Consider the following 14,170-nt stretch of genomic DNA (forward strand, 5'->3'; position numbering starts at 1 on the left):
ACACTGAGCATAATTAATTCAGTCTCAGATGCCAATTCAGATAAGAATTCCTTCCCTTTAATTCCATTACCCTTGATGCCAAGCAGAAGGAAATACGAAAGAGGAAAGTTTTTGTGCAGGACTCTACCAGACAGGTGAAATATTTTAATCATCTACCAAAATAACAATCCAGCAATGTGCAACTATTTAGCAGCTAATGGGTAAGTTTTAGGATGTACTCATTAAACTTAATTCCATTTTTAGAAAAAAGCCAATTTAATCAAATGTAGACAATCTCATAAACCATCATATTGGTTTAATCCAAGAACTGAACTCTGGTAAGCACACTAAGATTCTGGCCAACAACTGAACTTCAGAATTACCCCCATAAATACAGGAAATAAGTCTAATGAGGGGAGAAGACCTGTTAAGGCAGATCCTGCTGAACCTTAAACACCTTAAACTTTAATGCATTGAAAAAGGGAAAAAAAGTTACCAGAAAGAAAAGCTACCTTTAAGAAACACCTTGATGCATAACAAATTATTCCAGGAGAAAAATAAATTAATTCCTGAGCTGATATGGTAAAAGGATCCCAGACAAACTCTCCCTTTCCAACTTTAAAGAATTAAATCTTACGCAACAAGTTACACACTCAAACAATATGGATGAATTGCCAGATGTTTCCACTGCAGAAGTAATGGGTCAACATCATCTGAGGGTAAAAATAACTTTCCAAGTTTAGTGAAGTTGGAGTTGTGACTGTGGAAAATGAAAGAATGCTTCTATGACTGTCTTCCAACATGCATTAATCAGTGGAAAATGTTTAATCATGGCAAACACACCAAGACACAGGAGATTCACAGCCAGGCCCAAAGTAAGAGTTCTCTAGATGAAACGCAGCTTTTCTATCACCATGATCCAAAATCACAGATTAATTAAACCACTTGTGGTTTGTGCAAAGACCACAAAGCAAAAATCACACACACACTCACACATTAAGCTCCTTCAGGGCCCTGAACCTTCCTTCAATATTGTGTGGGACCAGTCCCAGCTGGCCATGCAGGACATCAACAACACAGAACAGATACTCTGAGATCACTGATGGTCCTCACAGAGTCCAAATATCACAAAGCCAGCAGAGTTATCAACTAGGATTCTTTCCAGTGTTTGCAACTGTAGCAGAAAAATGTATCTGTCACACAGCAAAGCCACAAAAGAGCCCTTCAAGACAGAGCAGCAAGGACCTTCCCCCTGCTTTACCCAAACTCATCAGGAGTGACAAACCCCCGTAATTTCAGACAGACAAACTGCAATGAAGGACCACTGCTGAAACAACCAAAGGCTCCTGATTTCTTCTCATGGGTTGAGATTTTTCCCCTCCAACAAAATTCTACTTGTTCTATGCAGACTCCCCACACACCCCCTTTGCTGATGTCTCTTTGCCAAGAGAGAACCACAGGTATGGAATCACAGAATAACTGAGGTTGGAGAAGACCTTTAAGATCACCAAGTGCAACTGTCAACCCATCCACGTTCACCACTAAACCACGTCCTCAAGGGCCACATCCTCTGAACACTTCCAGGGGTGGGGACTCCACCACTTCCCTGGGCAGCTGTTCCAGTGCTTTACAACCCTTGCAGTGAAAAAAAATGTCTTAATACCTACTCTGAACATCCCCCGATGCAATTTAAGGCCACTGTATTTGTCACATCAAAAAAGAATCCTAAACCAAGGCATTCCTGGTATGTTCTGAAAAAATTAATCCCTAACACTTCCACTATTGCCATCAGTTCATGTATTTTCACGTTTGCACAGAAATTTTAAAAGTAATAATAAAACTAATAGTTGGGACAGTAAGAAACACATACTGCATTATAAAACACGTGCTTCCTTTGTCCACTGTTTTGTCTTACACCTCACAGTTGCAGCACATTAAAATACTCTGCTCTCTCAACACTCCCCATCCACACTAAATCACACACCACAGCTCAAGAGCTCCAATCATTTCTCTTTTCAGACACTGAACTGCCTTGAAGAATTCTGAACTGCATATGAACTGGTTTCCAGAGCTAAAAAAGGAAAGTATTCAGAGATGTAGAATGTCTTAGAAAGAAACTGTATTTTTCTTGAATGAGTTGGTGGCACAGTATTTCAGATCTTTCTGTGCCGGCTTTTTTTCTTTCCAATTTCCCTTTCAATTTGTTATTAACATTTGGTGTACCCAGGCTGACTAGAATTTGAAGTTCAGAAGGGAACCACAAAGGGTGATTTGGAAATTCAGAAATTCCAAGCAATTTGTGCTTATACTTATTACTGATCAATGCATCAGCTGTGAGCTCAGGGAACACTCCAGACACCTTCAAAAAACCAACAAAAACCTGCCAGAAATCCCAACCCAACCAACCCAAGCAGTCTAACAATCTCCAGTGAAAAGGTGCCAAGGTGCTCATAAATCTTGAAGCATCTCTAAGTGGCCACTGAACTGAAATTAAAAGTGCAGGTCACTGGAATATCAGACAATGATGTCAAAGTGCTACAGCCTCTTTTTTTGAGCTGAAATGTTTGTGTTCTACTGGTTGGGTGGACAACCTTCTTTCTTCACTCCTGATTATCTCCAGGTGCTCACACCCCACCCAGCTCACCCTGCTTTGCAGCAGTTTCATTTCTGTGAAGGTTTTTGAAGATCACAGTCCATGTTTATCCAATTGTCTCTCAGAAACACACAAAAAAAAAAAATCGCTCAAACCTTGAAAAATGCTTTCCTACCATAAACACACCCAGCTCTTCAAGCTCTTCACTTTCAAGGACAATCTTCTTTTCCACAAGGCAAATTGTCCAGTGTTGGAATTTGACATTCACTGGCAGACACAAAAAACCCCACAGCCCAACAGAAAACTTTGGTCTCTTCATTTTGATTTTAAATTACTTTACAGATTCTAGGATCTGACAACAACTTTTTTTTTTTCATTTGTCATTTGTCAAAGATTTTGGCCTCCACAGGGAATGTTTGTTTCAAGGAAAAATTGCAGTTTGTACTATTTTGCCTGAAATAAAAACCACCAAGAGGATTCCAGAGCAGGTGCATGAGCAGGTTCCTTCTGCTTTGAGCACCACCTGACTGAGCAGACTTTAAACTGAATCCACATGAATTTACTCTCAATTAAAGATATCTACTCTCAATTTACACACACTGCAGTCTCCCAAAACGCACTCAAGTTTTATTACATGCAAATTGGATACTTTTAAGATGGTTTTTGCATATTAACTAAGTCTCTGAATCAAATTTCACCTCCAAGTTTGAGGTAGCATAAAGGGAGAAAACATCCACTTCTGCACCACTCAAATTCCACAGCTTTATTTGGAAGGACAAATGGATTTGCCAATAGTCTCCTGCTGCCACAACTGGACTATTGACAGGATCCAGATCACCTTTAGTGTCCCAGCATTATATTTTTATCCAGCACAAATTTCTTTTAACTGGCATTCCTTCACTAGTTGTCTTCCAAAGTGCCCAAGCAGCCTGCACTGGTTACCTGTCCCTACTTTGAATTCTCTAGTTGAAGATCAAATTAAATCTGTAATTAGGATTAAAGAGTAAATAATTTTATTCCCGTGGCAAATTTAATTATAGATATTGATAATTACAGCCTACACTTACAATGATCTACTAAAATAATTTATATTACAAATATTTAAACAAACACACTAATGATATTTGAAATAAAATGAAGTTACTGAACAGTCTGAACACCCAGAACCAGAATTTACTTAAAAAACCCAAACACTTGCTTTACTTTTTTTTTATATTTCCATCTATTCAACTTATTTGGTTCAAATGCTGACCTTTCCAAAATTTAGAAACTAAAAGGAGTTTGAAACGACCAAAAAGCTTGACTCTACTTTCATTCACAGACTGAGAGAAGAAAAGGGAAAGTCACATCTATTCTTTACCACAGGAGAATACAGAACTTAAAACTACTTTAACCATCTTTAGCGTCTTATGTAGAGAGTTTTAAAAGAGAGTATCTCAATGAACTATTGACAGTGTCCAAAATACAGAAAGGTTGGATCAGGACTAAGTATGACTTTCATGCACTTCAGTTATTCCAATCACATGCAGCCTAAAAAAAAAAAATCCCGAAAATCCACTTTTGCCTTGTCTCAGTGATGTTACACATCCCTCCTCTCCAGATGAACAGGACCAGTAAAGAGCCTTCCAGCCCAAATATTCCAAATATTGGACTGGTGGATGGGATCCTACAGGACAAATGCTCTGCCAGAATCACTGTGTTGTTAGAACAGGGACAGAGTGGTGACTGCACTGGTATGACCTGAAAAATATACACTTGGCCCATCCTTTCTTGGTCTGAAAGCTCAAAACTGGTCTCTAAAAACTTTCCCTTCCTCATAATTTCTCAGGGCTTGAGTCAAGCTCAGGGTTCCTGCTCACTGTTGCCGTGGAGAGGATAAACTTGGTAAGGGTATTGGGGAAAGAAAAGTCAGACCAAGAAGTTTCAGATACTTCATAAATCTGTCACAGGAGGGGGAAAATACAGAACAACCCCCACCACCCTTCAGCTGCACTCCACAAAATTGACCCCAGCAAGTGCAAAGACTTTCAATTTTCCCCCAAGAAGAGATTATGAATTTTTGGCTTGAAGTTCCACGAGTCAAGTCCAACCTCACACAACTCTCACATAAAAGTCCATCTTTAGTAAAGTAGAACTGGGCTGGTTTTGTTTTCCACATCATGAGTCACTGTAAAAACTTCTCAACATAAAGACCAGCTGGCAGTTCTATATGATGTCCTGGGAGCACAGTGCTCCTTAGAGAAGACGCCCTCTCCTACGTTTTCCTTCCTCCTGGAAACTCCTGAACTCCCTGTTTTGGTTTGGTTTCAATAAACACACACTTCTTGTTACTGCTTTGCACCAGTCACATTTCCAACGGGACTGAACAGCAACACAGCTCCTGTTGGATATCACTGAGAAAACTGGGAACAGTCGATGAAAATGCATAAGAAAAGGTTTTTTGGGGTTTTTCTTTCCTTTCACAGCAGAATGCAGAAACTGGAGAGAGCTGCATGTTTGTCACAGCAATATCCAAGCTGGTTCCTTAATTAAAAGTCAACCCCTTGGGAGAACATTTGCTCAGCTTACACTAAAGAAGAAAAAGCAGTAAAACGAATGAGTTTAACATAAAATAAGAATATATTATGAAAAGCAGTACCGAAATAGAAGACTCTAAATCTTTTTCTAGGGATGGGCCAAAATTAAAGGCTTTGACTTCTACAAAACACTTTTTTTCCCCCTCTAAAAATGCCAACCTGATAATCAACACGTTTCTAATATTCACAAGTCGAACAGCCTCTTTCAGAAAAAAATTCTGAAAGAATAAGATGTGTTTGTAACTACTTGTGGGAAAAAGAAAAGTAAACAACACCAAACATAAACCAGATTAAACTTAATCTAAACCAACAGTAAACATGAGACATTTCAAGCACCACAAAAGCTTTGGAAGTTGAAACACAAATGGAAAAATAACAGGTTATGAAGCTACATCCTGAGTGCACCCCTGTCACACAAATTCTCTCACATGTTGACTCCTGCCTTGCCCTGTACAAAACTGGGTCTTGATGTTCTTTGAAAACCTTAAAACTTTTGGAGGTCTTGATGTTCTTTTAAAACCTTAAAACTTTTAGCTGCTTTTTCTCAGTTTGTACACCTGTCAGCAGTGCATTTTTAAATTAAACTAGGGTTCTCTATGGATTTTATATTAGGAATTTAATTTCCCACCATTATGGCCATCAGCAGCCTCCCAGCAGGAGCCAGGAATACAAACCCACTGAGTTCTGTGGCATCACTTGAACATTTGGAGAACTAATGCAAGACAAGTAACAGATGAGGTCCCACACTGTCATCCTGAGGACTCAGAGGCACAACCCTTTCATGCCTTGAACCCAGGCAAAAAAACCTGCCCAAAAATACAGGTAGCACTGACATAATGATTTTCTGGAACAATTTGACAGTTTCTTAGGAACTACACTCGGGATAAGTAGTAACTCATTTCAGAAGTCAGAGAGCCCTGAGAGCCAGCCCCAGTCTAAAATCCACCTTTATTCACCTTACTGCAGATCTACACAAAAAGTTTGCACAATAAACTCATCAGCAGCCCATCAAACTATCCTCCCTTTTACAACACACATATTTGATAAGGGTGAGGCACCTGCAGCACAGAGCTCCTGAGATGACCCAAGTGACAAACACCCTCTTCAGATAAACTGCCAATTTACAAGTCAATACAGGAGGATCAGCCCCAGATTTACTCCTCTGGCCTTCACAATTTCTTTGTTAGGACTCTCTCCTACGTTTTCCATGACTGGCACGATGAACTAGTGATCGTTCCCTCTAGAGCACAAATCAAAGTGCACATCACTAAGCGGTAAAATAAGAGCACACCAGGTTTAATTTAGAGAAGAGGGTACCCCAGGTAAGGTGTCTGGGAGGCTGGTAAATCTCCTCTCCTGGCACACAAAAGAGGCTGCATATCTTACTGTCCTATCTCATTGTCTCCACTTAAACAATTCCTCAAGAGCAGAAAAACGTTAAGATAAAAAATCACTACAGACACACAGAATGCTGCTTTCCAGCTACTTTCTTTCACTCTGAAGAAAAATGTGAAGTAACCGGTTAACAGAAGCAATGGTCAAGTCCTGCAAGTGCTCAGACTAACAAAATCCACCTAAAAGTATTATTTAATGTGTTTTAGGACAAATATTTTGGCTCGGGCTTGTTCAACAGATTGATGATGATGATCTCAGCCAAAATCTAGACGTACAGCTCTTCCTAAAGAAAAACCTAGTTTTTCTAGGTTCTGAGGAAGAAAAATCAAGAAACAAAAAGTGAAGGAGTTCCAGGCACCTTGATTAAACCCTTCCCTTAAAATTCTGCAACATATGGAAAATGTTTGGTAACTATAATACAAGGGTGACAAGCCCAAAGTAGAATTTACAGTGGACAGGGAATGGCAAAAATGTTTAGTGATCCAAGATACACAGGATACCTGTCCTAAGAGTACATCCACCTGCTGGGAATGCCAAGGGGTAAGAGACATCACACACACAAAATCTGTGTGAAATTATAAGTGTTATATGCTTTTACTGTACTATTATTAAGTGGTATATTAAAGGCATTTTACCTTTCCTAAGATTTTGCTTCTTTAAATACTTACAATAATAATAACAACAACATAGTAAAAAGGTATCCTTACTACATCCAAGCTCAAGATAAATCAAACTCCCCATCAGAGCATAAAAACTGAGCCTTTCTTGGCTTGAGACATTGCTCTGTGATCTTTTAATTCATTGTTGAATGGAAGTTTGAAAAGACTGTACAAAGAGTCACCCGTTTAACTGGGATGTGATTTATGTGTAAAAGCTTGGTTGGCAGGGGAGTTTGACTGGGAGGGTAATTTTTTAATATCCTGCTCTCAAAAAATAAACTCCTCAGCCCCTAAGACTATATCCTGAGAGTGGCTGTAATTCAGGTTGCAAATGACTGAGGGAAGATAAGAGGAGAAGGATTGTTCATCATCTCCTCTGGTAAAAAACTGCAGGATTCTGTCAGGAGAGAGTTTAAACCAAGGGAAGAAACACTCCTTCAAGGCCTCCAGTTCACCAGGAACTCTGTCACTGTCTTACAATTTGTCTGGTTTGAAGACAAAGATCTGAAAGGAAAAACCCCATATGTAAACACAGCTGAAGACCAGCTCTGGCTCAGGGTGCACCTGAGTCAAACAGCTCTGGAGCCCCTGAAGGAACATTTAATTCAGACACATCTGTGCTTTAACTCCCCTCTGCACTGGCCACTGTCAGACACAGGTACTGATGTTGGATGAACCTTTCCTTTGCCTGTTAAGGCTGTTTTGATGTCCAGTATCTCTCCCTGGATTATGACAAGACTGGGATTTCCATCAGTGCCACCACAGCACAGCCCTGCTCCCCACACAGGGATATGTCCCGGAGAGGAACAGACTGAGCTGAGTGAATGAAAAGTTTATATTTTCTTTGCAAAAGGGCAACAGAACGCCTGGGAGAGAGAGGAGGAGGGAGAGAGACCTTTAGGCAAATATTGAACTAATGGGAACCACCAGAAAATCACCAAAACAACAACATGGATGTTTTAACTCTCGAAAACTCAGCATAAAGAAAAAACACCTAAGGGTGGAAATGCTTACACTTGCACTTGTCTGAAAGAAGTTAACTGAAGTCATCCTGAGCAGGTGAGAAATAAACATATAAATGATCAAAATGGTTTCTGATACACCTCAATACCACATAAAACCTGTCTCTGCTTGTACAACAATGCACACAGAGCTGTCCTGTGATTTGCCAAAACACTGAGCACATTTCAAAAACCACATCCACCCATTCTCTGCACAACTCACTTGAAACCTGGATGCTCATGTGAAAAATATTTTCCTGACCTAGCCAGTTACAATCATAAATATATTATTTTCCTGATATAAGCACACTCAAAAAGTAATAAAAATTAAAGTTACCACAACTAAGCAGAAAATGAAGAGTTAAAAGTTGAGTGCTTTAAAGCTTTTTTCTTCTGTGAAGGCAGATCTCAACCTTTAAAGTAAAAAATATTCCAAAAATTTCAATTTGATTGCAGGACACCCCTGCAACAGGTAAACTAACTTCTTAAAAACTATCTCTAAATTAAATTAATTTAGCAATGTATGTATTTAGTTCGATTCATTTACATTTTTGAGCATATGGATATAGGTTAAAAAATATATAGACAAACACACAGAGCCTTTTAAAGGACTATTATGAAGTTACAGAATGAGCTGATACCCTGAACTCACCAAAATAAAAACAAATGACACATTTAGCAGCCAGTACTTCCCCCTTTTAAGAAGTCATCAGATAATTACTCAAAACTTACTACTTAACTTTCAGTTAAGATGCAATGCATTTACACCAACAACCTGTTCCTTCCCTCTTACAAACTGGCCAAACAAAATAGCAGTGTCTGCTATTCTGGAGCCCAAATCACCATAGGTGCTTAACTACTCTCCTGGTTCAGACACTTTAAAAAAAAAATTAAAAAATAAAATATTCTAAGCTTGGACTCCATTCTATAATAAGTTAAAAAAAATCCAAAGTGCTTAAGTTTAAATAAAAGAATTTCTGAAGGTTGAAACCCACATGGTTAATGAACCAATTAAGGACACACAGAAGAGCAGGTCTTAAAAAATTGTGCCCAAATTTGCCACTAGAATTAAAAAAAAAAATAACCACAATGATGTTTAACGAGTTGTAATCCCAGTACAAGTTTTAAAGGTTGCTATATCTTAAGATAAACGTAGCATTTAAACCCAAGACTTTTGACTCGACCTCCACCTTTTAATCTTCGAGCCTAACTAAAACAAGGTTTACACCCTTGCAATGAGGCCCTGTGCACTTTTCCCTAAACTATAACAATGCAATCTCCATTTTGAACAATGCACCTCATTTCCCTCCTTGGAAAGCTACTTTTGTCTTAAAGCCAGTAAATGCTGGATCCAGTTATAGCTCTGATTTCGAGAGCCTGAAAATTTTCAGTGTTTCTGGGGTTTTCGGGGTTTTTTTAAGACCACTTCCAAGTTGCATGTGCCTCCTTTCCTTTCAACATCAAGTTACATTTGCAAGCACAAGCCATCTCTTCCTGTGTTTAATTGAAAGGACCTCTTTGCAAGGCGTGCCTGTCGCTTCCCTTGTTTTTAAATTTAAAGAGAAATGCTCCACGCACTTTTGACATCGTTTGCGACACGTTCAGGTGGATCATTTCTGCAGGCACCACAATCCACGCGCATATTTGCAAAGCATCCCCTTGTTACAGCCAGTCCCGCCCGCCCTCCTCCCTCCTCTCGCTGCATGTGTTTGGGAGCATCTCCTAATGCTCCCGCATCCGTGGGGTTGCCACCGGTTATTTGCAACCCCCTGTCCCCGGGAGTGCTCGCAGAAATCCCTCACACCGCGCCTGGGAGCGCGGACCGGATCTGCAAACCTAGAGGGAGCATGTGGGGGACCCCTCGACTTGTCTGAGTTCGCCCACGGGCTCTCTACCTGGGGTGCTGCTGTAGGTGCTGTGGCTCCTGAAGCTGCTCTCAGTGCAATAACTGGCGTCGTCCTCATCCTCCATCTCCTCGGGGTAGTCGGAGTCGTCGTCGTCCTCCTCCTCCATTATCTCCTCCTCCTCTTCCTCCTCGGAGTTCTGGTTATCCTCGGGGTCTCCCTCCTCCTCCTCCTCGGACACCATGCTCTCCTCCTCCTCCTCGCTCTCATGATCGTCGTACACCACTTTGCTGATGCTCCTCCTGGACGAGGCAGCCCTGCCTTGGCTGTTGCAGCTGCCTCCTGCGCCTCCTCCTCCTCCCCCTGCTCCTGCCGCCCCGGCCCTGCCCCTGCCCTTACCGCCGCTGCCTCCCCCACCGGGGGTGCCGCCGCCGCCGCCCGCCTTCCTCTTGCCGCCCCCCCTGGGCGAGGCGGCGGCGGGCGGCGAGGCCTGGGCAGCGCCGGCTCCCTTCTGCTTGGGCCCCGCCGTCTCCGGCTGGGCCGCGGCCGCCCACCTGCCGCGGCTGCTGCCGCGCTGCCGGGAGCGCAGCCCGCCGATGGGGCCCGCCGGGGCCGGGGCGCTCGCCGGAGCGGCGGCCGCCGCCGGCTGCTGCTGCTTGGGCGGCCTCCCGCGCCGGCCCCGCATCGCTGGGCGCTGGCCGAGGGAAGGGGGAAGGGAGGCGGGGGGGGGTGGTGGAAAGGGCGGCTCGGGAGGGCGCTCGGAAGTCCGGACAGGCGGCTACGGGGAGGCTCCGCGCCCCGCTCGGGCGCGGGGCCGGGCCGGGGGGGGCCGGGCCGGGAGGGCCGCGGCTCAGCGCGAATCGCCGGCGCCCCGCTCCGGATCGCCGCCGGCCGCCATCTTGTTTCCCCGCCTGCGCCTCGGCCGCTCGCGCTGACTGGGGGAAGCGGCACCAGGCCCCGAGCGCGCTCACGTGACCGACCGCCCGCGCTGCGCGCCGCCGCCGCCAGGGGGCGCTCCCGGCGCGGCTGAGGGGGAACCGCCGAGGGACCGGGCGAGAGCCGGGACACACCGGGACGCACCGGGATGCACCGGGACGCACCGGGATGCACCGGGACACACCGGGACCGGCACCCACACCGACCCACGGCACCTATACTGACCCACAGCACTGACCCCCGGCACTGACACAGACCCCCAGCAGCGCCACCGACCGCTGGCACTGCCACCGAACCCCGACCCCGATCCCCGACCCGCGCTGCCTCTGGTACCGACCCCCGGCACCGACTGCCCCTGACACTGCCCCCGGCTCCAACCCCGCTCGGCTCGCCCCTGTTCCCCCGCTGGCCCCAGCCGCCCCCGCGGGGCTCCCTCAGCCGGGCGGCCCCGCTGTGCCCCCACGGCCGGACCTGCCCCGGGCTCACCGTGTGCCCACCCCCGACCCGCGGTGCCCGAGCCCAGCGTGTCTCTCTCCCGAGGGACCCCCGGGCTGTGCCCGCCCTCAGCCCCGAGCCCCCCGGGCACAGCCGTGAGCGAGGTGGGCCCCGGGCAGGGGCTCCACACAAGGTGCTTCACCCCCCACCAAAACCAGAGCCCCTGGATGTTCCCTCGGGAGAGGTTTCCCTCCTCCACCGCCCGCACCAAGCAGCTCCCCTGTCGTACTTTAAATCCTCACCCACTAAACCCCTCTTACAGCTCAGCTTTACACAGCCAGTCACTGTAAAGCACAGACCGAGATCACATATGGACCCAGCATTAGCATTTTCATCCATCTACTCTGTGTCCACAGTTCACTGGATCACTACATCATCTATTTTGTGCTCCCTCTGGTTTTCCCATTTGCCAGAGCCCCTAAAGGGCTAAAAAATCGACAGCTGCACTGTTGGGTTTCCAACAGCATCGCTTGAATTCAAGGTATCAGTTTCAGTACAAACTGAGAGCTGGCCCAAGGCACGCAAACATCTTGCATTTCTGACAACCAGCCTTCTTGTCATTGCTAAATCGACACAGCTCTGGGATTCCAGAGAGCCTGAAGCTTTATCATTAGCAAATCAATCCACTCACATGTTAATTTTCTCTCAGCCCCTTGCTTATGCTTCCGAGCAAGGTAAACCCCAACCCTGGCCCTGCCACAAGCGTGGCAGCTCCACGTCCAATGTGTCATTTCATTTCCGTCCTTCCAGAGTCATTTTTGAAGTGCCTTTTGTTCATTAACCTGTTGCTCAAGCCAAGCACCTCATTAAACCCACAAACCTGCAAGTATGCAACAATGGCAGCGGGGTTTAGCCCAGTCTGCACTCTTACATCCAGCTTTTTATCTGCACCTCTCTTACGTAGTGTTGCAGCTGCACAGGCTGAACCTTGGTCTGAGCACAGTATGACACACACACAGCAACATTGTTGCCCAACCCCATTTACACCTTTAGACTCAATTTGCATTCCGAACCTTCCAAATTACCTTTAGATTGCTTATGTCAGGCTAATTTTTGCAACCTCTTACAAGATTGCAAAGGATTGTGGTAACTCTTCAAATACGTGAATACACAGATACACATTTTGAGGGAGGTTATTTCACCGCCTCCCTTCGTGGTCTTGGGAAAACCATCTATGCATTCTGCCCTCTATACACTGAGAATCCAGCAAAGGTATGTAGTGCATCTACTGCACTAATCACACAGCCTGCAGCACTATGAGAGCATTATTATCTCTGAAATTCTGTGTATTTTGTGTACCTGGAGTCGATCAAAGGTGCTAAGAAACGTTTGCTTTTGAACTGTGAATCCGAATACCTTGTCTCTTAATCCCATCTCTTATTTAGCAGTTGGTGATGCAGAAGTGCTCACTGAACAGGACATAAATAATTTTATAGGTGGAGAAATGGATGCACAGAGAGGTACATTAACTTTTGGGGTCAGGACTATAAATCAGTCCTTTCCAACACACAGCTCAGCACAGAGAAATCAACCCTAACCCCTTAACCTACTCACATCCACCCAGAATAGAGCATATTGATTAGGAACTTGAAGTTCCTTTTTGCTGGTATGGTTAAATGAGCATATTTATTATTGAACTGAATACAGCAGGAAGAGGAATTTTTGGTTGGAGGCCCTACCCTGCCTCCATGCTCAGGACAGATGGAGAAAAAGCCTCCTTTCACAAGGCACTTTGGAGAAGATGAATAGCCCAGTTGTTCCAAGCTGTTGTCTGGATGGGTTCCTTTCTCCAAGGATAAGGGGAAGAACCTACAGCTGGATGGCATTCAGAACAAGCAGCATATGCTCTTGCTTAAATTATTGAGACACTTTTGTCCAGTCCTTCCCTCCACTTATTTCATAACTTGTATTAGGAACTGAATTTAAGTGTTCACCTCTCAAATCAGTTCCATGTACATTTTTCTAAGACACCAAGGTGTTGCTGAGTAATGTTACACCAGAGCTCAGCTGCAGACTGAGTCAGTCCTAGGAAACAAGGGCTTGCATGACTTTTGCTGGGGTAATTCAATGTATTTCCAATTGCCATTTTCATCAAGAGTATAATTCAAGAGATGCTTATACCTGTAAAAACCTTCATCAAATGTTGTTTTCATAAAACTTCATCACTTTTTATTTTAAAGAGAGTCAAACCCAATCTAAAACTATGATATACTTTGAAATGCAAGAATTGAAGCAGTATAGATGAGGTTAACTAAGCTGAGGTGTTCACTAGTTGAAAAAGTACTTGGAGAAAACAGACTGATGTAGTAAAGAATGTTCTTATTTTAAATTCTGAGTTTTCTTGTTCAGAAAATGGAAAACAACTGCTACCAGTGCCAAGAAGTCCCCCTCTATATGAATCTTCAGCTGCCACTGCAGTGGTTTTTTTTTTTAAATTTTACTTTTATATATATTTGGTACTGACAAACAGCATTTTATAAACACAACTGGAACAGGTCAGCTTCCAAAGTGTCTTAAGGCTTTCAACTGTGGGAGAAGCTCTTTCAAAGTCACACAGCCCAAGTCCAGCAAGTGCCCTCAGCATTTCTGCCACAACCATCTTGTGTTTGGCCAAGAATCATGGGGTATTTTAGGATGTTTTTATGATTGAGTATCAAAATGTGACATGAAAATACAATCAAGCATCCAGCTT

General features: G+C 44.1%; 1 protein-coding gene across 15 annotated transcripts in view; it reads right to left on the bottom strand.

Moving 5' to 3' along the window:
* Nucleotides 1-10,892, bottom strand: part of BPTF (bromodomain PHD finger transcription factor) — a 61,914-nt gene extending 51,022 nt beyond the window's left edge. For 10 of the 15 annotated variants that reach the window (XM_032706532.1, XM_032706529.1, XM_032706527.1 and 7 more), the window contains exon 1: nt 10,099-10,291. In XM_032706532.1, coding sequence (XP_032562423.1) covers nt 10,099-10,291 — 193 coding nt within the window. Of the gene's footprint in view, nt 1-10,098 lie in introns of all 15 variants that reach the window. The other 5 variants (XR_004360278.1, XM_032706523.1, XM_032706525.1 and 2 more) reach the window with 3 other exon arrangements.
* Between the last annotated feature and the right edge of the window lie 3,278 nt (nt 10,893-14,170).

This window comes from Chiroxiphia lanceolata, chromosome 19 (assembly GCF_009829145.1).
Source record: "Chiroxiphia lanceolata isolate bChiLan1 chromosome 19, bChiLan1.pri, whole genome shotgun sequence".
Classification (NCBI taxonomy): domain Eukaryota; kingdom Metazoa; phylum Chordata; class Aves; order Passeriformes; family Pipridae; genus Chiroxiphia; species Chiroxiphia lanceolata.